Consider the following 24,574-nt stretch of genomic DNA (forward strand, 5'->3'; position numbering starts at 1 on the left):
CAAACACGTAAGTAGGATGGTAGATGTTATCTGACTTAATTAAGCTCCCCTCACCTGCCTTGCATTCATCAGTGCGATTGTTTGGCAATCCGGGGCTTGAGTATCAACTTGTCCATTTGCGCGGCGGAGCAAGCTGTCCGGACTGTGTGGATGACTAAGCTCCGCCCGGGCCAACCTGTAAACCAAGGCACTCAAAGCACAAGGCCGCCTTCGACTGATGCGATCTTGCTTCAAATCGTCAGTCCCGACATATTTGCTCTGAAACGTGTTCAAGATGTCAAACCAGAACGAGCCTTTCTATCTCCGCTACTAGTAAGGCAGACCATTGCTCTATAGCCCGGATTTCCTCAGCTGCTGACAGCCCCGCAGCTCAGGTCACTCTGGGCGGTTTGGGCATGAGTTTCTAGGTCAGTGTGCACGATGAAGCTATCCTTGTTCTCTCGCAATGACTAAAGGCTTGTAGAATTCGATTTTCGGACCCTTGGCGACGGCCGAAGTGCCGCGGTTCGGTATGCGAACAACTCGAACTATCGCAATGACTCCCTGATCCGCAAAGAAAGTAAGTGCTAGGATATATGGTCGGGTCCTTAGGTTACGTGCTCACTGATGAGATTTACAGTGTGCGTGAGCTCGGCGATGATTCAGGAGGTCAAGCGCATTATCAAAGACAGCGAGATCATGAAGTATGCGAGTCACCTTGGCAGTGTAATGCAAGGAATCGTGGTCTTTGCTAACACAGCTTAGGGAGGACGATTCGAAATGGCCACAGAAGAACAAGGACGGACGGCAAGAGCTCGAGATCAGACTCGGAAACGAACATATCTCCTTTGAGGTGCGCTGAATCTCCGATACGCTTGTCTAAGCAAAATTATAGCCAAGTTCTAACGTCCTTCGATTGCGCAGACTGCGAAAATCGGTTCGTTAGTAGATGTGACCGAATCCGCAGACCCAGAGGGTCTCCGAGTTTTCTACTACCTCGTTCAGGATTTGAAGGCACTCATCTTTTCTCTTATCTCCCTCCATTTCAAGGTAATTTCTAAAGATTTTTCGACCCTCCAGATACTCTACTTACCCTTTCATCCTTTCTGCAGATTAAGCCTATCTAAGTCACGGTAGGGATATGTGGTGAAATCTGGTTTTGGGAATTAACATGGGCGTTTTTCTCGAGAATGGAACTGATTTACTGTAATGATGAATCTCAAAATGATCTAGCCGCGGTAACGAGACTATACACATCTGTGGCAATCTACTGATGTAGAGAAATGGAATAAAATACCCAGCTTAATACTATACACTATTATCAGCTCAATTGAGACTAGCCTTTTAGACATGAAGTTGATCTACTTATAGTTCGAAAAATGAGTATCAAGCACTGCCCAAAGAGTGAGCGCATGCCATTTCATCCGAAAAGGCCTGGCCAGATGTTCCGGCCTCAGGCGCCAATTTGCCTCCCCCGCGCCCGCATGATCAGACTATCCCTTTCAGGCAGTGCGTCTTCCCGCTCAGACACCCTTCTGCGCTGCACCTTAAAAAGTAATCTTCCATCTTCCATTCAGCCCTGAATTCTCTCTTCCTCCTTTGGCTGTCGCTGCTATTGTGGTCGTTGTGTGCCTGCTTCTTCTTCTTATCGTTCTTCTATACCCTGTGTGGGGGCCCTGCAAGCTGATTAGATCCGATGTCATCCCGTCCTTAATTAGCCTCAATGCCGACACCGAGTGACAACACATCTCCTCTGAATGCTGCATCAATCATCGAGGACATATCTATTCATACAACGTGTCCACCTGAAGTTGAGCGATTGTCTTCTTGGAGAGACTCTCCGGAGCCCTCTGCCACGGAGAGCGATGTCCCCGACAATGCCTTGTCACCTTCCATTCAATCAGCGCACACCCTCTTGACGGCCCAACCTGATGGAACCATCAATCAGTCCAACACAGATGTCTCAGCAGTTGGATCGGCTCATAGTGCTCCCAGAAAAGGCACGATGAGATCCGACGACGGACTCGCCTTGGGCAGATTGAGCCCTACGAGGGGAACAGCAAGCTCCGCAAAGCCGTCGTCGACTGTTGCGTCGCCATCCACTGCTTCACTTTTAAGTTATGAATTTACTAATGTTCGGGTTAGTGATCCAGTCTCTGCACCGATATTATTGTTTTACTGACACTGACGACAGCTTCTTCCTAATTACACCTCTTCTTATCTTCGCCCTGGAAGCAAATTCACTGGTACACAACAGTCGGACCGTCAAGTGTACAACGTCGATGTGGAGATCAAACATGTCGATATGGCTGAATCTTACCTCTGCGGCTATCTTCGTATACAAGGTCCGTGGATTATTCCGTATCTAAAGAAAAATAGCTAACCTTCTCTTACACCTGTAGGTCTTACCGAGGATCATCCTACTCTTACAACGTTCTTCGAAGGAGAAATCATTGGAACCAAACACACGTTCAAGACCAGAAATGAAGCGTGGGGTGCAACGGAGAAGACCGACATGCACCATTGGGCCAGATTTCCCGCCTGGCGGCCTCTTGCCAAACAGGCGAAGAAGCCTGATTTCACCTACTGGAACTTCGCAGAGCGTGAACACATATTCATGCGATGGAAAGAGTACTTTCTCGTTCCTGATCATCGGGTGAGGACAATCTCAGGCGCGAGCTTCGAGGGCTTCTATTACATATGCTTCAACCAGATCGAAGGAAGCGTGACCGGCATTTACTTTCATGCGAAGAGTGAGAAGTACGTATCAGCCAAACAGTTAACCATTCTTGGATCCCGGGTACTAACGCATGTTGGTTCTCTGCAGGTACCAGCAGCTTGAGCTGAGACACGTTGAAGATCATGGCTGCACTCCCGCAATGGAGTTCCGTTGATTCTCTTGATACCCACCAACCCTTGCGTTGGTTTGTTCTGTTGCTTGCAGACTGCCAGGGCCTCGCACCCGGATTTTCTGTCTACATTTCGGCCCCGTCTCTTTCTTCCTCATCTCCCTCTTGTAGTTGTCTATATTTATTTCCGGGTTTACTGGTCACAATCACGCTATCTCCTTCAACGGCCCTGAGATCTACTCCACCACTACCATTCCTTCACTGTCTACGATTCCTCTCATGATGTCTTCCCATTTGGCGTAAGTTGGTTCGCATGGTTTTTCCAATTCTACTTTGACGTCTTGTGTTATCTCATCACCTTGTGCTATGCTGCACTCCGCGGTCATCCAGCTGTAAACATGAACAGCTGTCCTGATGAACCTCTCATATCTTCTCTTATATGTCCACTTCATCTCCGGCTTCCTGGGAACTCATGAATTCAATTGATGCCTTTTATCAGCCTAAAGCAGCTATTGAAGACTACGTGCTGTCGCACATCCGGTATCAGTAATTTTCCCAAGATTACCACATACTTGAACTCGTTCAATATTTATACATCACATGATGACTACGGCCAATGGAAGCACAAAAGATGATCGAAACAGCTAGTACTGCTTAGATACATCCGGATAACTAGCTGACCTCAAGACACCGCACAGCGCCTTAGCTAACAACTCCAACATACACAATAGAGCCGAAGAACCAATGTTAAGTGCGTTGAGCAAAGGAAAAAAAGTAGCAAGTGGGGGGGTATCACGGGCAATCTCTTTGCTGAAACTTTTGCGAGCCGAACTTCTCGAGAGAAGGAAGGAATGAGGAGCGAGAAATAAGATATGAAGTGTGAAAGTGAGCTGGAGTTTCCGTGTGGATAAAGGAAATAAAGGAAATGAAACCGAAATGATAAAAGTAGGGAATAAAAGATTGGACAGTGTAGTGTGGTTTACATGTATGTGGAATTTTGGCGGCTGCACGAATTGGAGCTGCTGATGCTGCTACCGCCGCCGTCACTGCTTGGTGTTTGGGGCTCAACGACGACCTGTTGCCGAATAGAGACGATCCATTCGTGCTGTAGCAGCTCTGCGGCTGTGGGTCGCTTCATGGGATCGCATTCGAAACAACGGCGGAGGAAATCAATGCCCAGTTCGCTGAGTTGATCGGTTGACGGTAACTGGGGTTGATTTCCCTGAGCAATGTTGTACATGATGGCCCACTCGTTGTCTAGCGTAGACCATGGTCGGCGACCGGTGGCCATCTCCAAGATCACACATCCCAATGACCAGATGTCGACCGCTCCCTGGCGGTGGATTAACCTGGAAGTATCGCCGCGAATCACTTCGGGCGACATGTACATTGGTGTTCCTGTCATCGTCTTCTGGTTCTTGCCCCGCTGATGCGCCATTTGGGAGTCCTTCGGAACGAGAGCAGCATCCTTGTGACCGGGTCCGGTAAAGGCATCCATCGGAACTACGGTCTTGCCCTGACGCGCAATGATTTTGGCAGCACCAAAATCGACATACTTGATGATGCCGTTATGGTCGAGAAGGATGTTCTCGGGTTTAATGTCGCGGTGGACAATACCGGCTTGGTGTAGGTATGCCAATCCTTCGAGAAGTTGTAGAGCATAGACCATAATGACAGTCTCATCTTCCACACGGCCATGCTCAAGCAAACTGGCCAAAGATCCGCCAGAGCAATATTCCATGAAAATATAGACTTTGTCTCGATGCACCTCGATACCATGGTAGGAAACAATGTTAGGGTGATCAAGGACCTCCAATACCCCCATTTCATCCCGGATCTGCTGGGCAATCTTCGGAATAAGTTGAGGGTCTTGAAGACGAATTTCCTTGACCGCCATGAGATAGTTGCTGTCGAGATTGATGGCGGCATAGACAGACCCGAAAGTACCACCTCCGATGTATTGGCCTTGCTGCCATCTGAGTGTAACGTTAGTCGCAGAGGACGAGAGAACCGCAAGAGATCGGTCAGCCTCGTTGGACCCTTCAAGCACTCGTCCGAGGGCCTGGCGTTTGGCGTCTTCTTCCACTCGCTTATCTTCGATGTCATGCAAGCGAGCCAAACGCTGCTCGCGAACAAGTTTTGTAGCTTCTGCATCTGTAAGGATCCGGCCAGCGCCGATTTTCCGGGCTCCCGCGCGCTCCTCCATGCGCTGCTTCTCCGCTTGTGCTGCAAGAGACGAACGGGCACCCATGATGTCGAAGTGAGAAATCAGCAACGACATGCACCCGGCTACTTTTGACCTCAACAGACTGAATTGGGAATCGTCCATCGAGAGAAGGTGTCTGCTGGAGGTGATGGCCATTGCGGATTCAAGGGCAGCCACGGCCCATTTAAATGTCTTTCGGTCAGCGGCATCGCAGTCGTCACAAATGAAAGAAACCCATTCCAGTGATAGTTCGACGAGTCTAGCACTATTCATAGCACGTCGGTTAGGGTCGACATAATTTGAAGAACGCTTGCCAAACTCTGTTGCGAAAGCATAACAGGATTGGATAAGCTCGGTGTTCTCTATGCCTCTCGATTTCAATTGGTCTTTGATAATCGCAACACTGTCCATAATAGTCATAGAGAGCTTGAATGAGATTTTCTTAATCTTGTTCAGCTCCACGTTGACTCGTCCAAGGTTCGCCCGTTGTTCAATAGCCATGTCCAGCTGCATTCCAGTTAACTGGACCAGCTCATGCCGGGCATTGGCGAGCCGTTGCTGCGTTCCCTCAACTACAAGACGACATTTGCCGAGTCTGACATCCGTGGGCTGTTCCAGGAAATCAACCTGCATCTCCTTACCGGCCCAGGACAGGGGCTTTTCAGGGCGGATAACCAGAATATAAGCTGCGTGGGCCGAGTCCTTGGGTACATCTTCTTCTCGAAACGAGGTCGCAAGGATCGCTTGGATGTCTGTAGGCCTGTTCCACAGCGCATGATGCGCGAAGAGGTAGACACCTTTCTGGCCGACAGAGGCGTTTGACCTCACCAGGAAATGATCCGAGATGAGCAACGCCTCGAAGAAGTCGTACGCGATATCAGCCGAGATATTGTACTCTGTAGCGTTTTCGAACAGTTGACGCAAGAAGCGGGAGAATCGATAAAGCTTTCGTTGTCTGATTCTGGTGGAGTCGAGCACACTTTTGTATCTCTTATCCATATCGATTGGGTCTTCATTTGGACGTGCCGTCAACTCGCGCTCAAAATGGATCATTAGTCGTTGAAGTGACTTGGCCGTCAGAGCACTAGAATGCTTATTAGGAACCACATATGCTTAGAGATAGAAGGAGAACCCATACCTGAACTGTTCAGCGACCTCAATGTCACCACCTTCAAGTTGGCGCCCAATGTCGTTCGAAAATTCCCAGTCCTGCTCCAGGATTTCGGCTTCCTTAAAGGTATTCTTATTCACATTCAATTTCCAATTCAAAAGGCGAAAGTAGTATTTCAAGGCATCCAATACCACCGAGTCGAAGTTCTCATCAATGCAGGGCGGTAAATCCCATCCGGGCTCAGGTCTCGATATATCCAAATAGCGCTGTTTGATGTCAACGGCAACTTTCATCAGTATCTGAAACTGCGAGATCATCTGGTCGACGAGAATCGGTGATTGTTGGGCAGGGTCCTTCATGTTCTTGGCGTAAGATAAGCGAACGCGAATGATTTCTTGGATCAGTCGCGAGGGAAAATTGATCAGTGTGAGAAGCTCTTCAATGTATGGAGGCAGATGTCTTTGGGCGAACGAGCCCGCGTTTTCAATCAGCGTAGTCTTGGCTTTTTTGATTACTTCGCCAATGCCGTTGAGCATATTGTGGTCTCCTTGTAGGGTCTTGAGACCGTCTTCCTTCATAATGCGATCGAGGAATGACGATCCGTCCGAGAGATCGCTGTTGACGGATTTGACCTTGGGTTTGCTGAAATCAAGTTCATCATTGCCTACCCACTTCTGCAGGATGGCCAGTTCGGTGTTGATGAGTGCGATAGTGTTGTGCCAGGCAAAGACGGCCTCGCGGCTTGAGCAGAATTCCTCCGATGCCACTCGAGGGTTGGCAGCTTCCAACTCTTTATGTGTAGAGTACAGCATCTCGCATTCCTCGATTTTTTGAACAATGTCCTCGACCTGTTTGATGGGCGACTTGCCAATCTCAGTCTCACCCTTGATTTTGAAGTTAATGATGTCTTCGACGATCGGTCCGAGACCAGCTCTAGCTTCCTCAATGAGCTTTCGTTGTAAGGCAACACTCCGGCCGCATGTTCTGGCTCGAACTCCCAACCAGATTGCATTGTTCTGAGCCGCGGACCTTTTTGTCTCCGTTGAGCCAAGTAGTCTCTGTTTCTCCTGTTTGACAACGTCTCCTCTTAAGACAGAGGCCAACATCGAATGCCACTCGAGTCTCTCTTGATTTTTGGGGTTCTTGAGTTCCTCGAGCGTGGGTTGGTTATCATCCGGGAGGAACAGCTGGATGTCAGGATCATATGCGTCATCTTCGAACGGAGCCTCCGAGGACGGTGAAGGCTCCTCCAAGTCCGAATCACCCGGCGTCAAACCCATGTTCTGGGCATCATCGAAATGGTTATACCACGCCTGTGGATTTGCCCGAATGCGTTGGACATACGCCTTTTCTTGGGCCCGGTATTGCGCGTTAGGATCACGTCGGGAACTTCTCCTAGCCGACGAGGACCTTTGGCGGTCGCTCTGGAGGCTAATGTATTGAGGTGGACGTCGCTGCGGGGCGTAAGTGTTGGATGGGGTCCTAGCAGGGCCAGACGGGCGTTGCGGTCGCAATTCTCGATCGGTTAGAGGGAGGCCATCAACAGGAGGGACTTTGTCGAGAGCAGCGCCTGCACCGACACTGGAGCCACGAGGGCGTAGACCCGGTGTGCTGGCCCAGGCTGGTAGGCCGGTTGCGTGCGAGGGAGGAGGGGACGAAGCGATAGTGGTGACCGCCGGAGCTTGCTCGAAGATCTCTGGAAAGGTAGAATTGGCCCTCATTGCATACGGCTGCTGCAGAAGTTCATCGGAAGACCCTGAGCTGTCTGAGTCATGATTGGGAATATCGGAATTCTCCATGACTCGAAATTCATGATCCTGAGGCGACTCCATCTTGCATGGCTTGTTAGGAGTTTCGGTCCTGTTGGGATAGTGAATGAGGAGCAGGAGCTCCAAGCCCGAAACTTAATAGGGGTGTGGCGGTGCATTCCGGGGGTTCCATTTGTAGTTAACAATTGCCTAAGGCCGCCACACGGCTACACAGCTACACAGCTATCAGCCTACTAGCGCCGTTTTCTTCTACCAGAGTGGATGAATTGGACAGTCATGAAAGCCAGGGTTTAATGATCTTTATTTTCTGTAGTCGTAATTGCTTGAGTTGTGTAGGTATTTTCAACAAAATTTACCTAACTCGTGGCATCGTACGGCGAATCGTACCGAATTCAGCCTGGTCCTTTCAGGTAACATATTTCAGAATGATTCAAGGTTACCTCTCGTCATTTAGTAGAGAGGAAAGTCTTTGTCAAAATTGATAGCGCCTTTGACAAATAGATGCCAGCCTATATTCACCATTGATGGCCTAGAGGGTCACTGGTTTATGTTCTTCAGATGACATACAGTGTGTGATGGTCTCCGGCACCGCTTTGTTGTTACTGAATTAATACTTGCTCGGTCTTTACGCTTTAGGAGCTATTTGACATTTATACTCCAGTGATTGACTCAGGAATGACCACAACAAGAGAGAACTTTCCAAACAGCTCATGGGCTTCGAGGTAACACCGATGAAATTCGAAAGGGACCATATATGCTCCGTTGATACACATCGATATTGGTAGCATTTATGACCCTAGGCTGGACTGATTCGAATCTACTACCTCCCTATGCCGATCCTAGATTTCAAGCACAGACAAATTTGGAGTTCAGTGGTCAGCCACTACGAGGAAATATGCCTGCTGAGTACATAGTGATAACCAAGAATAGTAATTTATGCATAATGAGTAAAACTAGGGGATTTGCTGGGTGCTGATCAGTGGGACTCGATGTTCTCATGTTGGAGCGTGCGGATCTACATAGAAGACCACTTTGTCCCATCTGAAATCTGGAATTCTGGACGCGTATCGAGGGCTTGATGATCCGGGCCTAGTGAGCTTCGAAAGAGCCATAGCCTTATGGAGAATATGGTAGACATGTGCGGAACGTCTGGTGTCGGTCCCATTGAGTAGTACTTCAACCCAAGAAATATAATACTATTTGGAAGCACTCAGTAGACATCTCCTGACAGACCGGCTCCTGCATGCCACGTAGCTGACTAGCAACCGGTATTTTTTGTCCTGAAATTGACTCCTGAAATCCTCTAAAATGGCAATAATCATATGCACGCACCAGAGCTGAGGGTTAGGGCTTAAAGACACCTCTATGGCGGGTGCTTTTTGAAGCATTAGCCCATGAAATAAACAATGAAGGAATGGGATGGTCTATCTAATTTGTGTGTGGTCGTCCATCGCCTTAACAGATATTTGCTGCATTGGAAAAGCAGGGGATGGAGGAGCATCAGTTGTTTGGGACGGTGAATTATCACTTTACTCCTCTTAACGACATCCATGCCATTTTGACCCCTTTGAGAGAGTTGTTGAATTACTGATGTGCCAAGCTCCCTAACCCGAACAGATCGGGATGCCGAAATCGCCCAATAGGACCAGAGATCCTTATCTTCTCTCAACCTAGGTCACAGCTTAAGGTTCCGAATGCAAGGTACCCAAGATACGAAAATAAAGCAGTAGGTACCTATCTAAACAGACGACTAGGTAGCAGTCGCCTTACCTATTCAATAGGACAGTCTGAGGTTAAATGCAGGTACCCTACCTTAGGCACTTAGGTGATCTGCTGTTTGGGTCCGTGTAGGCAAGAAGACGAAACCGTTGGAAAATCACCCAATCATGGTCGACCGGATGTTATTGAACGCGTATTCTACACATACATATTAAGGAGAAGTTGTCAGATGATAGGAGGGAGATAGATACATGCTACATTCAAATCTGAGATGTACCCATGAGGTCAGAGGAACTGGCTGATAAGGAAGCTAAAGCGACTGATGATTGGTAGTTTGGTTCAAGATAAGAGACTGATAAGCGAACTCAATACCTGGGTAAAAAGCTGGGAAAGAGTGCCTGCTCCCATGTAAATACTAGAATTTTACTGTTCTTGATATAAGTGACAGTCGGCATGGTGCTATGAAAAGCCACCTACATAGTAGGCTATTTGCGGTACCAGCGGCTTCTCCTTCCTATTAAACCCGGAACACGAGTCAAAAGTGCGCTGATTCTGTAACTATATGTAAAGATACCTTGGGTATAGTAGCGAAGGACAGTTGCAATGTCAACGTCGCTCAGTATAGCAATGATCACTGTTTGTATAAGAATACAAGTTAGAGGAATCCACCTTGGCAACCGACCTATATCACAGTTCTTGCCTTGAAGTATGGGGACGATAGTTAAGAAATACCTCAAGGCCGCCGTATCAGGCTGAGGACTGGCCGTAGGGCTGCTGATTGGCCCGAAACAAATCCATATCTACAACCACTCTCGATGCTTGTCTCATTCCCCAATCACCTCGTGTTACAGTATCTACATAGGTATCCTCATGATTGTCGTCAATTTCTCCGAGACTTTGTCAACGATAATGGGAAATGGGACCCACGGTTTCGATGTTATCGTCTAGTCCGCTGTATGGTCTCCTATCATCGCCGTCCTAAAATCCTCGTTGAGGTTTCCCCAGAAGGGTCCCCAGTATTTTGATAGTCATACTGCTGGACCCAGAAAGACAGGCCGAGTTAAAGTTCCCTTGATAGACAAACTTATGTAGAGAGTTGCTCTTGGGACATCATCCCTATTGTCATCTTGATGATTCATGATAAGACGAAAACTAATCATCCGTGGGCTTATCCGTGGCCTCGCACCATGACTGTAGAAGCTCTGGCCAGATTATGTCTGATATCTATCACAACCCTTCAATTTGACTACTATCAGCCGAATGAGCCAAGGCCATATACCATTCCCTAGCGCCCGACAGTGGGGATTGTGTTTGATTTCAGGAACTATGGCCATGGCTCCATTGTCCGCATCCTTTTGACTTGTATCTACGTCGCATATTTATGGGTCTGGCCCTCTCCCCCTGTCACATTTCTCCCTTTATCAGACATCGAAGCCTTCCCTCCTTCTCGTGTTCAGCTCTGACCGACGACTTCGACTCTGATTCTGCAGCTCATTCCTGCTCAGTACCTGCCTCGTTGCATTTCGGGACTTCAGCTTTCTATTATTGGTTATCTAGCACCACGGCAACCGGCCTTGGTCAGTAGCCTACAGCCAAAGAATCGTCCCCATCTACAAATCTGTCCTGTGCTGCAGGTGAGGTTTCACAATGGCGGAATACCCAGTGGCCTACAATGGCACCATAGCAACGGGTGGAGACTCCTTGACGGAGGACTTGAACATATACTACAGCGTTTGTCAACCTCCCTATTGTAGTATGTTGTTCTGGAATGAACGGTAGCTGACGGTCCCTCCAGTCTGGTGACATTGCATGGGTTGTCACCTCAACCGCATTAGTCTTGCTTATGATTCCTGGTGTTGGGTATGAACATATGACGACTCATCTTCATGTTCATTGCTAACAGCCTTCAGCTTCTTCTACTCTGGTCTTGCCCGTCGAAAGTCGGCCCTCTCTCTGATATGGCTCTCGATAATGTCTGTCGGCGTCGTTTCCTTCCAGTGGTTTTTCTGGGGCTACTCACTAGCCTTTTCCCATACTGCTGGAAAGTACATTGGTGATCTGTCAAACTTTGGATTCAAGGGTGTGCTGGCAGCGCCTTCGGTTGGCAGCAGCAAGGTGCCGGATCTGCTCTTCGCTGTGTTCCAGGGAATGTTTGCTTGCATTACGTGAGTCCAATTTCAAGCATTCCCGTCGTTCTCGAAGATAGGACAGCTGACAACTCGAAAGTGTGGCACTCGCCGTCGGTGCCGCCGCCGAACGTGGCCGTATGCTTCCCTGCATGGTTTTCTCCTTCATCTGGTCCACGATCATCTATGACCCTATCGCTTGCTGGACATGGAATTCCTCCGGCTGGGTCTTCAAGCTCGGTGGTTTGGACTTTGCTGGTGGCACGCCTGTGCACATTGCCTCCGGCTCAGCAGCATTGGCTTACTCTTTGATGCTCGGAAAGCGCCGTGGTCATGGCACACATGAGCTCAATTACCGCCCTCACAACGTCACCCACGTCGTCATCGGCACCGTGTTTCTCTGGGTGGGATGGTTTGGATTCAACGCTGGCTCAGCCCTTGCCGCCAACATGCGAGCTGTCATGGCAGCGTTTGTGACCAATCTCGCCGCCTCTGTTGGTGGTGTCACTTGGTGTCTTCTGGATTACCGACTCGAGAGGAAATGGTCTACCGTGGGTTTCTGCTCAGGAGTCATTGCTGGATTGGTCGCTATTACTCCTGGATCTGGCTTCGTGCCTCCATGGGCCGCTTTTATCTTCGGTGTTGTCGGCGCTATCGCTTGCAACTACGCCACCAAGCTCAAGTATTGGCTCAAGATCGATGACGCCTTGGACATCTTTGCGGTCCACGGCATCGGAGGACTTGTTGGCAACGTCTTGACTGCCTTCTTTGCCGCGTAAGTGTTATTACAACTAAGCAGAGACTGATATATGACTAATATGCGCCCTGCTAGTGACTACATTGCGCACCTCGATGGCTTCACTGAGATCCCCGGGGGATGGATTAACCATAACTGGGTCCAGCTCGGGTACCAGCTAGCCGACTCTGTTACTGGTTTTGCATACTCCTTCTTTGGTAGCTGCCTTATTCTCTTCCTCATCAACTTAGTCCCTGGTCTCAGCCTCCGCGCTGCCGAAGAAGATGAAATTCTGGGTATTGACGATGCCGAGATCGGCGAGTTTGCTGTATGTGCTCCAGACGTATCAGCGGCTTGAAGCATTTGAGCTAACAAAGATTCCTAGTATGACTATGTCGAAATCACTCGCGATGTGATCACCGGCGTTGAGGGCACTGAAGCCCTTGATGGCTCTTCCAAGCGGACAATCACCCCTACCGGAGGCCACGAGGGCACCATTGAAACGAAGGCTTGAACCCTCTGTCAGACTCTCTAACATTCTATGATACCCTGTCATTAATAATCACGCCCTAATTCTATGACCATGATCTGTTTGTATATACCTCTATTTTTTTTTGTTTGTATCTTTCGTCACGTTGGAAGACCCCCTTGGCTACACAGAACGTTCTATTTTCTTCATCCGAAGTCATTGAAAAATTCATTCATCAGGCCTTGTGTGTCTTTCCACATAAGAGGCTGGGTAAAAAACTGGCCCGTAGAACCACTTTAGCATGCATCAACGCCAGATGATATTTTGCTGGCATGACGACCTTTGTATGCAGGTAGTATCATAAAGCCCGAGGGTCGATCATGGATTGGCGGCGCCTATCTTTAGTCATCTATACTAGCTGCAAATCTGTTCCTGGAAAACCACCAATCAACCTATAGCGGGTGAGCAGTTCATATTGATGAGAGCAATGAAATACCCAAGTAGTAACATTCGTAAGGGTTGCAGTTCTCATGGGATAAGGTGATGGCAGATGTCGTGGTTTGCGGCCAATGATAAGCCACGATCGGAGCTTCCCGTCGTCACCACCTAGAAATCCCCTTACAGCTTGGAGCTAGGTCTTCGCCCCGCAAACCATTTCAATTCTCCAACACAGAGCACCTACAGTTCTCTGTTCATCTGATTTCTCCCCAGTTGCTGTGTTCTTAAATCTCGTGTATCGGTCTACAGTCTCGCACAGATGGCATCACGAAGCCCCAGCGAAGAAGCTCCTAAAACGGCGCCCTTTAGCAACTTCCCGCAGGACCCGGCTGAATTCGACAGCGACCCCAGGATTTCCTTCTCGAAACTGGACAACAAGTTTATCCTGGAGACTGAAGACGGACAGGAATTTGAATACGATACGGTTTTAAAACGATGGATCCCGACGGTGTGTGCGCGCTTCCTCTGCAGCTGGTCGATTCCCCTTGTATCTTGCGATCGTTGAACTCTCACCTTTTCTGTCTCCCTCTTGTTATGAGTTCCCTTCCTCCCACGCTGTATTTTCCCACTTGCCAAGTATCGTATCTGGAGCACAGCGTTTCATTGCAGATCCACTGCTATCGCCGTTGCTACATGGGTCTTGGTCGGTTCGTGAAACTGATTGTGTGGTTGGCGCGACATTTCCGCGCCCTTGGGTATTCAGGTCGACGATGACTTGCTCCAACAGCAGCAAGAAGCCTACAAGATTCAGGGGGTGGACGAAAATGAACAAGTCACTGCGCAACAATTGAGGAAGAAGCGGAAGCAGCAGGCCGGTGGGGACGAGGTCAGTGCAGCAATCTATTTTTTGTAGCTACAGTGACTGACTCTATTTAAATCGCAGAGTAATGGTCAAAAGCCGAAGAAACAACGAGTGAACACAGCCTTGTTCGTCACATCTATTCCCCTTGACGCCGAATTCGATGAGATTCGTGACGTCTTCTCCAAGTGTGGTGTCATCGCCGAAGAGATTGACAGTGGCCGGCCCCGAATTAAGATGTATATGGACGAAAATGGCAAGTTCAAGGGTGAGGCTTTGATCGTGTATTTCCGGCCGGAGTCTGTCAACCTCGCCATACAGATGCTGGACGAGTCAGACTTTAGGTTAGGGGTGACAGGCCCGCATGGACCGATGAAGGTCCAGGCTGCGGATTTCTCATTCAAGAGCCAACAAGAGGCACCGACAAAGACCAGCATGAGGGATAAGAAGAAGATCATCAAGAGGACCCAGAAACTAAATAGGTCTGTCTAAGGAAACCTGGGGACTTTTGACGATTTATGGACTGACGCGGTGTGGCTAGCAAACTCGCTGATTGGAGTGACGACGAGCCATCACATTTGACGGACACGAGCTCTAGGCTTGAGAAGCTTGTCATACTCAAACACATGTTTACTCTGAAGGAAATCGACGTATGATTCCCACTTAGGCCGCTTATGGGTCGCATGATACTCACCGTTTGTAGGAGGACCCAGCAGCGATACTCGATATCAAGGATGACATTCGGGAGGAGTGCTCCAAGTTAGGTGAGGTTACGAATGTCGTTTTGTATGACAAAGAACCCGACGGAGTTGTCAGCGTTCGTTTCACGGACCCTGAAGCTGCCAGACAATGTGTCAGAGTATGTTATGTTGGCTCATTTTGCTGCTGCATCATAACCTTCGCAAAGATCTATTCTCTAACCAGTTTCTAGGTGATGGATGGTCGCTTTTTCGCTGGCACACGCGTCGAGGCCTACATTTCGGACGGGAAAGAGAAGTTCAAAAAGAGCAATGAGAGACGGGCAGCTCTCGAGGATATGGCGGAGAGAGGTCTTGACGCCGAAGACGAGGAAGAAAACGCACGGTTGGACGAATTTGGGACTTGGCTGGAAAGCTCCCATGTGGTGGAAAATACTGCCAAGTAGTGGCTTCTTGGACGATTGTCACTTCTTAAACCTCTTTTATCCCCCTAGGTGTTGTATCCATGCCAACTGAATAAGCGCCGAAGAAGGAGGTCATTGATTCGCAGCGCTTTGTACTGTACTATAGCGGACCATGTACTCTGTACATCTGAGCCAAAAGAAACGGCGGGAATGGCCATGCTGATAAAGACATGATGATTAAACGGGGTTACATTGCTAGAACTGGCAATTAATGTTGAAACGGACCCTCTCTTATTTATTGACACCCATTGTTTAATTGCCAGCATGATGGAATGACTCCAATTCATGGTTCGCGGTTGTTGTCGCTGTCTCAACTGTGGTTCGTTCCAGCGCGGAGCGGTTGCTGACTGGTGTCCCGTGATAGGAACCGCGCTAAACCATGTTTGACCGTAGCTCCCCCTGATTTATTTACCAAAAGCAAATGTTGACTTGTTGTCTGTTGATCCCTGAGAGACCAGCCCGCACAACGAACAACTCCTTCTCTCCTCACCGCTAAACTTCAACCCAACTCCCCTTTCCCTTTCTCCATTCTTCCTCTCCGTCCCCATTTCTTCGACGGTCTCTTATCCTCTTGTCCACTTTGAACTTTCCTATTCTATCTCTTTTTTACCCATCCCACCCTTTCTCAGTAACTCTCCGCCAGCAAATAATCCACAATGCGTGAAATCGTATGTTGTGCCTAACCCCCCCCCTGTTCCCGTCAGGAGACGCGTCGATTTGGTTTCTCACCAAATAGAAGAACCCCACTTGTTCCTCAAGAATGCGGATCAGCTAACTTGTTCTCTTTCAATATACAGGTTCACCTTCAGACCGGTCAGTGTGTAAGTACTGCCCATCGTGGGTGATTGACTGTCATGGGAGAAGCGTAGGGATGGCGTTTGCATTGAGCTGAGACTAAACTCCATTCTTGGTGATAGGGTAACCAAATTGGTGCTGCTTTCTGGTATGCCTCGACCTCAATGCTTGAATGATGGGAGATTAGGACCTGTCATCCTAGCAGGCTTTCCTCCATGGTTTCAGCGTCGCTGTGATGGGTATCAGCTAACAAATTTACAGGCAGACCATCTCTGGTGAGCACGGCCTTGACGGCTCTGGCCAGTAAGTTCGACCTTTATCCTGCCAATTGAGAAAGCGGGGGAAACACGAAAGGCAAGCAGGAAGAGGGCGCGTGTCTGATGAGGATAATAGCTACAATGGCTCCTCCGATCTCCAGCTGGAGCGTATGAACGTCTATTTCAACGAGGTGCGTGGATGAAACTCGACTCTACACTACTTCGGCAACATCTCACGATCTGACTCGCTACTAGGCCAACGGCGACAAATATGTTCCTCGTGCCGTTCTGGTCGATCTCGAGCCCGGTACCATGGACGCTGTCCGTGCCGGTCCCTTCGGCGAGCTCTTCCGTCCCGACAACTTCGTCTTCGGCCAGTCTGGTGCTGGTAACAACTGGGCCAAGGGTCACTACACCGAGGGTGCCGAGCTGGTCGACCAAGTTATCGATGTCGTCCGTCGCGAGGCCGAAGGCTGTGACTGCCTCCAGGGCTTCCAGGTCACCCACTCTCTCGGTGGTGGTACCGGTGCCGGTATGGGTACCCTTCTGATCTCCAAGATCCGTGAGGAGTTCCCCGACCGTATGATGGCAACTTTCTCTGTTGTTCCCTCCCCCAAGGTGTCCGACACTGTCGTTGAGCCTTACAACGCTACTCTCTCCGTTCACCAGCTCGTTGAGCACTCCGATGAGACCTTCTGTATCGACAACGAGGTATGGGTGGATTGATTGTCCAGAAAACAACGCGGAGACTGACTGGTTCACAGGCTCTGTACGACATTTGCATGCGCACCCTTAAGCTCTCCAACCCCTCCTACGGTGACCTGAACCACCTGGTCTCCGCCGTCATGTCCGGCGTCACCACTTGCCTTCGTTTCCCTGGACAGCTCAACTCTGATCTGCGCAAGCTGGCCGTCAACATGGTTCCCTTCCCTCGTCTGCACTTCTTCATGGTCGGCTTCGCTCCTCTGACCAGCCGTGGTGCTCACTCTTTCCGTGCCGTCTCCGTTCCCGAGTTGACCCAGCAGATGTTCGACCCCAAGAACATGATGGCTGCTTCGGACTTCCGCAACGGACGTTACCTCACCTGCTCTGCCATTTTGTATGTTGCTAGACCCACGAACATTATGCGCGATCTCTTTACTGACCATAATTTAGCCGTGGTAAGGTCTCCATGAAGGAGGTCGAGGACCAGATGCGCAACATCCAGTCCAAGAACCAGAGCTACTTCGTTGAGTGGATTCCCAACAACATCCAGACCGCTCTCTGCTCCATTCCCCCCCGTGGCCTCAAGATGTCCTCCACCTTCATTGGTAACTCCACCTCCATCCAGGAGCTGTTCAAGCGTGTCGGTGATCAGTTCACTGCTATGTTCCGTCGCAAGGCTTTCTTGCACTGGTACACTGGTGAGGGTATGGACGAGATGGAGTTCACTGAGGCTGAGAGCAACATGAACGATCTGGTCTCCGAATATCAGCAGTACCAGGACGCCTCCATCTCCGAGGGTGAGGAGGAATAGTGAGTTTTCCCAGATCTTTTTGCAGAGGACGTGTGCTGACTCTCCGCAGCGGCGAGGAGGAGCCCCTTGAGGCTGAGGAGTAAATTATTTCTCTCTAGCCTTTCAGTGACGTGAATTAAGATCGGTTCACAGTAATACCCCTGATACATAAGTCTACTTTCTCTCTGGTCTTGGCCTCGCTCACAGGCTGCTGCTGACATACTGGAATATTTGCTCGAGCGTTTTTTTAATCTTCCTGTTCTTAATTTCTTATGGCCGCCAGGGCCTCTGAAAGTATTGGACTCCTCAAACAGTACAAAGTTCAAAAGCATGGTCTACAGTCCTTCGTCAATGGTCCGCCGGGGCAGATCAGAAATAAGTAGAGTAAACTGTATGGATATCAAGCCGAACTATAGGACAACGCATCTGTTTCTGGCAACATGATAAAAATCTTTCATCCAAAAATCATTTGTGTCCACTACTGACCCCCGCTGTCGGAAGACCATTTTGTGTCACCGTTAGCAGACCGATATCAATATATCGAAAATTGTACGACGTCTGTCCAGAACAGTCGGCTGGCCGCAGAGAGTGGGTATATGGGCACATTTAGGAAGCACATGGCGCCGTCCTTTGCGGCACAAAACGGACGTGACGCAGACGGGACAACTACGGGACCGGTCAAATCTTTCAAATGAACGGACACTTCCCCGTCCTCGAGACTTTGAGCTCCTCCACGATCTTCTCCATGGTCTGTCGGCCCTTCCCTTCAAAGTACTTTGGGCCCACGTCGGCAGTGTAGTAGCCCTGCGGGTAGTACTTATCGCCCATGTCGCCGGGGAGCGGCTTCCCCAGAGCCCAGGTGAGCCAGGCGGTTGGGCCCCAGCGGTTCCAGAAGGTCGGCTTGACGTAGTAGGGGGCTGCGTCCCATTGGGTGATAAAGACGCGGTTGTGCTCGTCTGGGTTGTCTGTGTAGGGTTCGTAGCGTAGGAAGTAGGGACGGGGAAGGGCGAGGTAGCGCATGACGAAGCGACGGGCGCGGAGGAGAAACGAGAATACTCTGGTGTAGGCGGGCGGGGGAGGGTCGTACCTTGATTTAGGTTTGCGAGTTAGTTCTTTTGGGTTTCTGGGGCAAGAAAGGCGGATGAGATAAAGAAGATGCATATGCTTACAGCATGGCTTTCCGTAGGCGATCGTCCATCATGAACGAGACGAATTTCAGCCCGATATGCTGCAACGGGCCGGGAATCATGTACACCAGCACGGCGGTAGTCTGGTCGGCCGTCTCGCGGTTCTTCTTGTCCGGAAGCATGCTTCGGACTTCGTAGTCATCGCTCCAGGCCATGATTTCCTCCAGCCAGTGGAGGCCGTCGCGGAACCCCGTCTTGCTTGACGGGAGGTTCTCGTAGCTGATGTCCAGTCCGTCGCCGATGCTCTTCCAGAAGGTACCGATGGCGCATTTCTCCATGTCGCTCAACGTGCGCCATTCGAACTTCTCGATGAACCGGACGGGCTGGATGGCGAAGAGGCCGAGCGTGTACAGCATGTCGTCTTCTTGGATTTTGCCCGCGGCGCGGTACCCAGTGTGCAGGAAGCGGGTGCGCGCGAGGGCAACGCAGGCACGCTCTGAGGAGGGGCGATGTCCCATGAATTCCTGGATCAGGGCGCTGGTGTCGGTGTAGCGCTTGAGAGATGTCTCCGGTTTCGAGAATTGGCTCGTTGCCGTCAGGAGGCCAGATATAGTGGGGATGCCGTACGTCTGTGCAGTATCTTAGATGAACTGCCCGTAACAAGTGCATCAATCAAGAACGAGTGAGTGGCTAACCCTGAAGAGCGCAAATTGTAGCGCTTTGACGAAAATGAAAGGAAACTCCTGCTGCAGTATGACCCTTTGAATTTCCCACGCTTCGTCATCGGTCATGCGAGCAAGAGACTCGCGGGTTGGGAAATTGTACTTGCGATGGAGCCATCGCATCTTGCGGAAACGGAGAAAAGAGCATAGCACTGGATATGCTGCAAGGCAAGCCAGGATATAGGGGGCCAGCCGGCCAAAGGAGACGTGTGATACATCAGTGGTGAGAATTGCCAATGGGCCACTCTTCACCCTTGCTGCAAGTTGCTCCATGATGCTCTTCATCTCTTCTACTTGTCATTATTGACATGAGAGTTGAAGAAGATATTTCTCTATGATCGGAGCCCAATGACTTCAGGTAGACTAAGTACTAAAGGAGCTAAAACTAACAGAAGCGGGGTTGCCTTGGTGAATGTCGTTGTTGGTGTAAGGAGTAGACTAGCTAGTGGTCTAGGCAGCTCCTGATAGACAGAACAGGCATATGTACATACCGCCCGCCCCAGGCCGCCCCACGACAGTTAGAGAGTCCCTGATAGCGCTCGACGGCTACCCGGACGGACATAGGTCAATAATGATGATGACTACTGCATTCAGTCTGGACTCTAACTTCATCGAGGACATAGTCCAAAGCAAGCTATCAGACCCTCAGAAGGAAGAGGAAATCAAATGACTTCTCACCAGACTATCTTAGGACACCCTTCACTCTTCAGCTCTTCCCCGCACTTTCACCGCGATCCTCGGTTTATTGATAAGGGTCCCTCCACTGTTTCATCCTTGAAGCATATATATGGACGCTGCGGCCGATATATGCTTCGTGTTCAGTTTAGACTTAAACGAATGGCTTCTGTGGTGCAATACTCTTCGGCATCGTTGACCTCTGAAAGCTTTGAAGAACACATGGAATCACAACGTGAAAATGTTGAATCTCGACTTTTACAATGTATCCTTGCCCACCATCTAATATCTTTCGAGACAACTTCTATGCTACCAGCGGAACTTGGACTAACATGTTTGTACAGGATTAGGACGGAACACGTCTGCGTCGGATCCAATCTTGATAGCTACAACGTTCGACGTCTATCCGGTTGACGTGTGGAGACAAAGTCGTCCACAGCGTCAACGACCAAGCATCTGAAGCTCCAACAGTCTCAGAGCAGGAAAAGATATGGCCGTGAACCCCAGGCCGAGCCAGATCCCAAGATCACAACCTCCTGTGGTCGCATTCGCAATTGGCCCAGTGTAGTAGACTTGGTCCTGTTTGGCGCCCGAGCTGTCAGCAAATTTGGTCTGTTGCAGGTGGCTTTGAGAGAAACAGAGATGGTTCCTATCACTTACCATACCCACAATGGCTCCTGCCCATCCGATCAGGAAGGAGACCCCAGCAGCAACACCCACTGGGAGTTTCCGCCAGTCATTCCATATAGTCCAATCGTATCCTCGACACCGGTTGAAGAGCACATCTTCCTCGACAGCGATGGTGAACCAGATGACGATCCAGTAACCAATCAGAGGGAGGAAATTCTTGAAGATTTGATACAGGAAATTCCGTCCTCCAATGGCACATGCAGTATAAATGACGGTACTTGCAATGGTGAAGATAGGACGCGGAATTCTCGACCAGATGTCTCCGAGCATTTGAAAGTTCATTGCCATGGAATACGAACCTGGGCCGTTGTTGGAAACCACCGTCAGCACATTAATGAATGCGCAAATCTTGCCAAACACTCCGAGTCTGTCATAGCCAGCCATCAACAAGCTTCCAGGAGTTCCGTCATAGAGTGCCTGCCACCTGACACTGCTTGCAACACCGGTTCCCAGGCCAACTCCCAGGAGAAGACTGATCATCATCGCTCCGCACCCTCCAATAGTGGTCACCAACCAAGTCTTCCACGGCCTGACCGTGGATGGGTAATACACATAGAAGTCTGCAGCAGAGGGCGCCCACGAGAGAGCTGAGGACATGCAGAGTGAGAAAAACCCTAAGCGCTTTGCGTTTATCTCATCGGACGACCCGACGGACTTTGTATGGAGGTCAAACTGTGGTATTGCTGATCCCGCCAAGATGCAGAATGTGAGCAATTGAGGGAGCCAAGCGAATCTATGTCCCCAAGTCAGCCTTGCACTTTGCTATTTTGCTTCAGCACTGTGCGCAAGGACAAATACCTCTCATATATATGGAATATGCGCATACCAAACGTCGCCATGATCCCACTGCCCAGGGCGACAATGATAATTCCAACAATGACGGATACAGATCCTCCAGAGAGCTTAGACAGAATCTGACCCCCTACCATAGCATTGATCATTCCATACCCGAGATTGGTCAACACGTTCAGCAAACAGCACACTTTGTTGGGGTAGTAACCCATGAAATATCTGGTCATGACCTATAGAATCAATTCGTGAGCCGGGCTCATGCTCAAGTCAAGCAAGTTGGATGGTATAAATCCGGATAGGATTTAAAGAAAAACGAACTGATCGGGAAAGTCCATACAAGTGTGCGATTCCCGCTCCTAGGACCCCAGGTACTCATATAACCGACCGCCAAACCCCCAGCTAGGTTTCCAAATACGGCGCAGAGGGCAGCGTCCGTGAAGTTCAGATTCATGACCAGTGTTCCTATTGAACCGACAACCATATGACTTACTGCCATTCCCATGCTGAACCATATCAACAGCATGTGAAACGAATCTGATGTGGTGGGCTTCTGACGATCCTCTGGTGGAACAGGCTCAATCCCGCGGGTTTCTAAGTTCTTGATGCTCCCTGCCCATCGTTGATATCGTGATTGGCAGATGGTGCTCGAGGATCCGCAGTCCCCCAGCTCTACTTGTGTAACGGTGTGCAAAGAAGGGGACTCGCGCGGCTTCTCAAATTCGGACGCCATGTTGGCTTAGATGAGAACGGACACTGTTCGCTCCAAAGGCAGAAGGGCTCAACTCGTCTTCCCTCGTCTTTCCTACCAAGGGTACGATTTCCCTCTCTATCTTGCTAGCGCAGTTAGCATCGGTCTTACCATCACAAAATGACAGAGTATGACCAAAGCTGCAAACCAACAACGTGAACCTTCCTGATTATCAGAAAGGCTGAAGTATAGGTAGGAAGAAAAGGGCGACTGTGGAAGGAGAAGAAGGAGGCAGAGACCTTTTCAGAGGAAATAAACGTGATCTAACTGCTAGGCGATATTGAACTGACATCATTTTGTATGGACCAAGCGATTTCGACTTTACAAGGTACGTAATACCTGCACTACCACTGGTAACATGACATTCCACAGCATCACGGATACCGCCCCAGAAGACTACGCATCGGCTGCAGAGTGCCGACCACCATGGCACACAAGCCCGCATGATGAGATCCATGCAGTAAGTCCAATGCCGTCCGTGTCCTGGTCCCCAGGATCAGCATCCACAAAGCAACCCAGGCCACTAGGAACCTGAGGTAGCATCAACCACATTGAAACAGGGCCGTCGGCTCCCTGCAATCAACCCTGGCCTTTGATCTCAGTCTCCAACAGCCGTGTTGGGATTCTTTCGAGTTATTATTAAACCATGAGGGCCAATACGCTTTGAAAAAGCTCCAGCAAAGGGTCTTCGTTTCGCGCAAATCGTCACGCTACCATGCATGTCAACATACCGTCGGACGTATTAAGTATTAAGCTCTGCAGATGCGCCGGCACGGTATGCACTAGCAACGTAAGGAGAACACCAGGACGCCTAGGAGAGGTTGGTACATAGTCTGGTTCGCCAAAAGTGCATAGCATCGCAGACCGCACCAAACCTGAACTGCATTGCATGCTCATGACGCTTGCCTCGGACCACTTTCCCTGATTTCGTGAACTGAGAATGGACACTCTCCCCCATATACCTACATATACCTCCATATACGTTACTGCTCAAATGGAAAAGATAACCTGCACAATATCACATGAACCTAACAATAACACCAAGCAGCAGTCCATCCGATCCGTCATCCTGCCAAAGAAGAGACTCACTTTGGACAAACCAGGGAGGTTGAAGGACGCACCCTCGGCAGAATTCTTGATTTCGCGCACTGATACCGTCCGTGTTATGTTACCCAAAGTACTGATAGTATGTAGATACTAGATTGCAACATTCTTCCCCCTTTCCTGGATCACAAGTACAGAATACAACGCAGTGCGCACGGAGGTCGGAGGACCGACTGGATACACCGTAGGGCCCAATTCTCAGTCATTTATTCTTCCATCCTAGTTTCTTGCAGGCACTTTTTGTCTACTAGTAGCGTACCTACTGATGATATTTGACTAGAGCTTCTAGACAACAAAAGAGCAATTATCATTGGTATCTGTACGACGGCAAAGCCAGGAGGAAGTAGCAGAGGCAATCTATAGAACAAACAGTAAACAAAGAGACCGCACCGCCTTTGCGCCAGGCCCAAAACCCCATGCAGGAACGACCGGTCTATCAGAGAGATCTGAGCTAAGTAAGCAACTAAGCGGAATTTTCAGGATCCCGGAGACGCCCCCAGTATAAGAACACACGACATCGCCAAGTAAGCAAAGGGGTATTAAGACAGGGGGTGAGAATTTCGTTTCCACAAAGTGCAAAGTCTAAGAGCGAACTTCCCAGACCATCCGAATGCAGTAATATGAGACAGCGAATACTGTGCAAAGCCGAAAACAGGAAAAAGACGCGACGGTGAGCAAGCGCTTCTAACAACGAGCAAAAGAAAAGTCTATGAGTACATCGTATTTGGTCTCGACCAGGAAAATGA

The 24,574-nt window shown here is 49.6% G+C and overlaps 7 protein-coding genes across 7 annotated transcripts; 5 read left to right on the forward strand and 2 right to left on the reverse strand.

Annotated features, from left to right (window-relative positions):
* Positions 1-274: 274 nt before the first annotated feature.
* On the forward strand, positions 275-1,106 carry Aud_008462 (mago nashi family protein; the record flags this gene model as incomplete). The annotated part of the gene is made up of 7 exons (XM_043293337.1): positions 275-312; positions 370-407; positions 464-559; positions 620-683; positions 745-832; positions 904-1,029; positions 1,092-1,106. The coding sequence occupies 7 exons, from the start codon at positions 275-277 to the stop codon at positions 1,104-1,106; spliced, it is 465 nt and encodes a 154-aa protein (XP_043149272.1).
* A 596-nt stretch (positions 1,107-1,702) lies between these two features.
* On the forward strand, positions 1,703-2,873 carry Aud_008463 (GID4/VID24 family protein; the record flags this gene model as incomplete). The annotated part of the gene is made up of 4 exons (XM_043293338.1): positions 1,703-2,119; positions 2,174-2,324; positions 2,382-2,739; positions 2,807-2,873. 4 exons carry the CDS (start codon positions 1,703-1,705, stop codon positions 2,871-2,873), a joined length of 993 nt encoding a protein of 330 aa, XP_043149273.1.
* A 934-nt stretch (positions 2,874-3,807) lies between these two features.
* Positions 3,808-7,977, reverse strand: sskB (putative MAP kinase kinase kinase SskB; the record flags this gene model as incomplete). The annotated part of the gene is made up of 2 exons (XM_043293339.1): positions 3,808-6,118; positions 6,173-7,977. The coding sequence occupies 2 exons, from the start codon at positions 7,975-7,977 to the stop codon at positions 3,808-3,810; spliced, it is 4,116 nt and encodes a 1,371-aa protein (XP_043149274.1).
* Positions 7,978-11,280: 3,303 nt separating this feature from the next.
* Aud_008465 (ammonium permease MEP2) lies at positions 11,281-13,009 on the forward strand (the record flags this gene model as incomplete). The annotated part of the gene is made up of 6 exons (XM_043293340.1): positions 11,281-11,364; positions 11,429-11,493; positions 11,544-11,798; positions 11,860-12,534; positions 12,592-12,823; positions 12,881-13,009. The coding sequence occupies 6 exons, from the start codon at positions 11,281-11,283 to the stop codon at positions 13,007-13,009; spliced, it is 1,440 nt and encodes a 479-aa protein (XP_043149275.1).
* Positions 13,010-13,721: 712 nt separating this feature from the next.
* Aud_008466 (U2 snRNP complex subunit CUS2) lies at positions 13,722-15,405 on the forward strand (the record flags this gene model as incomplete). The annotated part of the gene is made up of 6 exons (XM_043293341.1): positions 13,722-13,910; positions 14,166-14,288; positions 14,346-14,743; positions 14,803-14,911; positions 14,965-15,120; positions 15,193-15,405. 6 exons carry the CDS (start codon positions 13,722-13,724, stop codon positions 15,403-15,405), a joined length of 1,188 nt encoding a protein of 395 aa, XP_043149276.1.
* Positions 15,406-16,079: 674 nt separating this feature from the next.
* On the forward strand, positions 16,080-18,074 carry Aud_008467 (beta-tubulin; the record flags this gene model as incomplete). Its single annotated transcript, XM_043293342.1, has 9 exons — positions 16,080-16,091; positions 16,221-16,244; positions 16,341-16,366; positions 16,480-16,521; positions 16,612-16,666; positions 16,731-17,186; positions 17,240-17,574; positions 17,631-17,990; positions 18,041-18,074. The coding sequence occupies 9 exons, from the start codon at positions 16,080-16,082 to the stop codon at positions 18,072-18,074; spliced, it is 1,344 nt and encodes a 447-aa protein (XP_043149277.1).
* Positions 18,075-18,657: 583 nt separating this feature from the next.
* Positions 18,658-22,706, reverse strand: Aud_008468 (purine-cytosine permease family protein; the record flags this gene model as incomplete). Its single annotated transcript, XM_043293343.1, has 7 exons — positions 18,658-19,057; positions 19,140-19,726; positions 19,793-20,109; positions 20,944-21,106; positions 21,155-21,917; positions 21,983-22,206; positions 22,314-22,706. The coding sequence occupies 7 exons, from the start codon at positions 22,704-22,706 to the stop codon at positions 18,658-18,660; spliced, it is 2,847 nt and encodes a 948-aa protein (XP_043149278.1).
* Between the last annotated feature and the right edge of the window lie 1,868 nt (positions 22,707-24,574).

This window comes from Aspergillus udagawae (assembly GCF_001078395.1).
Source record: "Aspergillus udagawae IFM 46973 DNA, scaffold_6, whole genome shotgun sequence".
NCBI classification, from domain to species: domain Eukaryota; kingdom Fungi; phylum Ascomycota; class Eurotiomycetes; order Eurotiales; family Aspergillaceae; genus Aspergillus; species Aspergillus udagawae.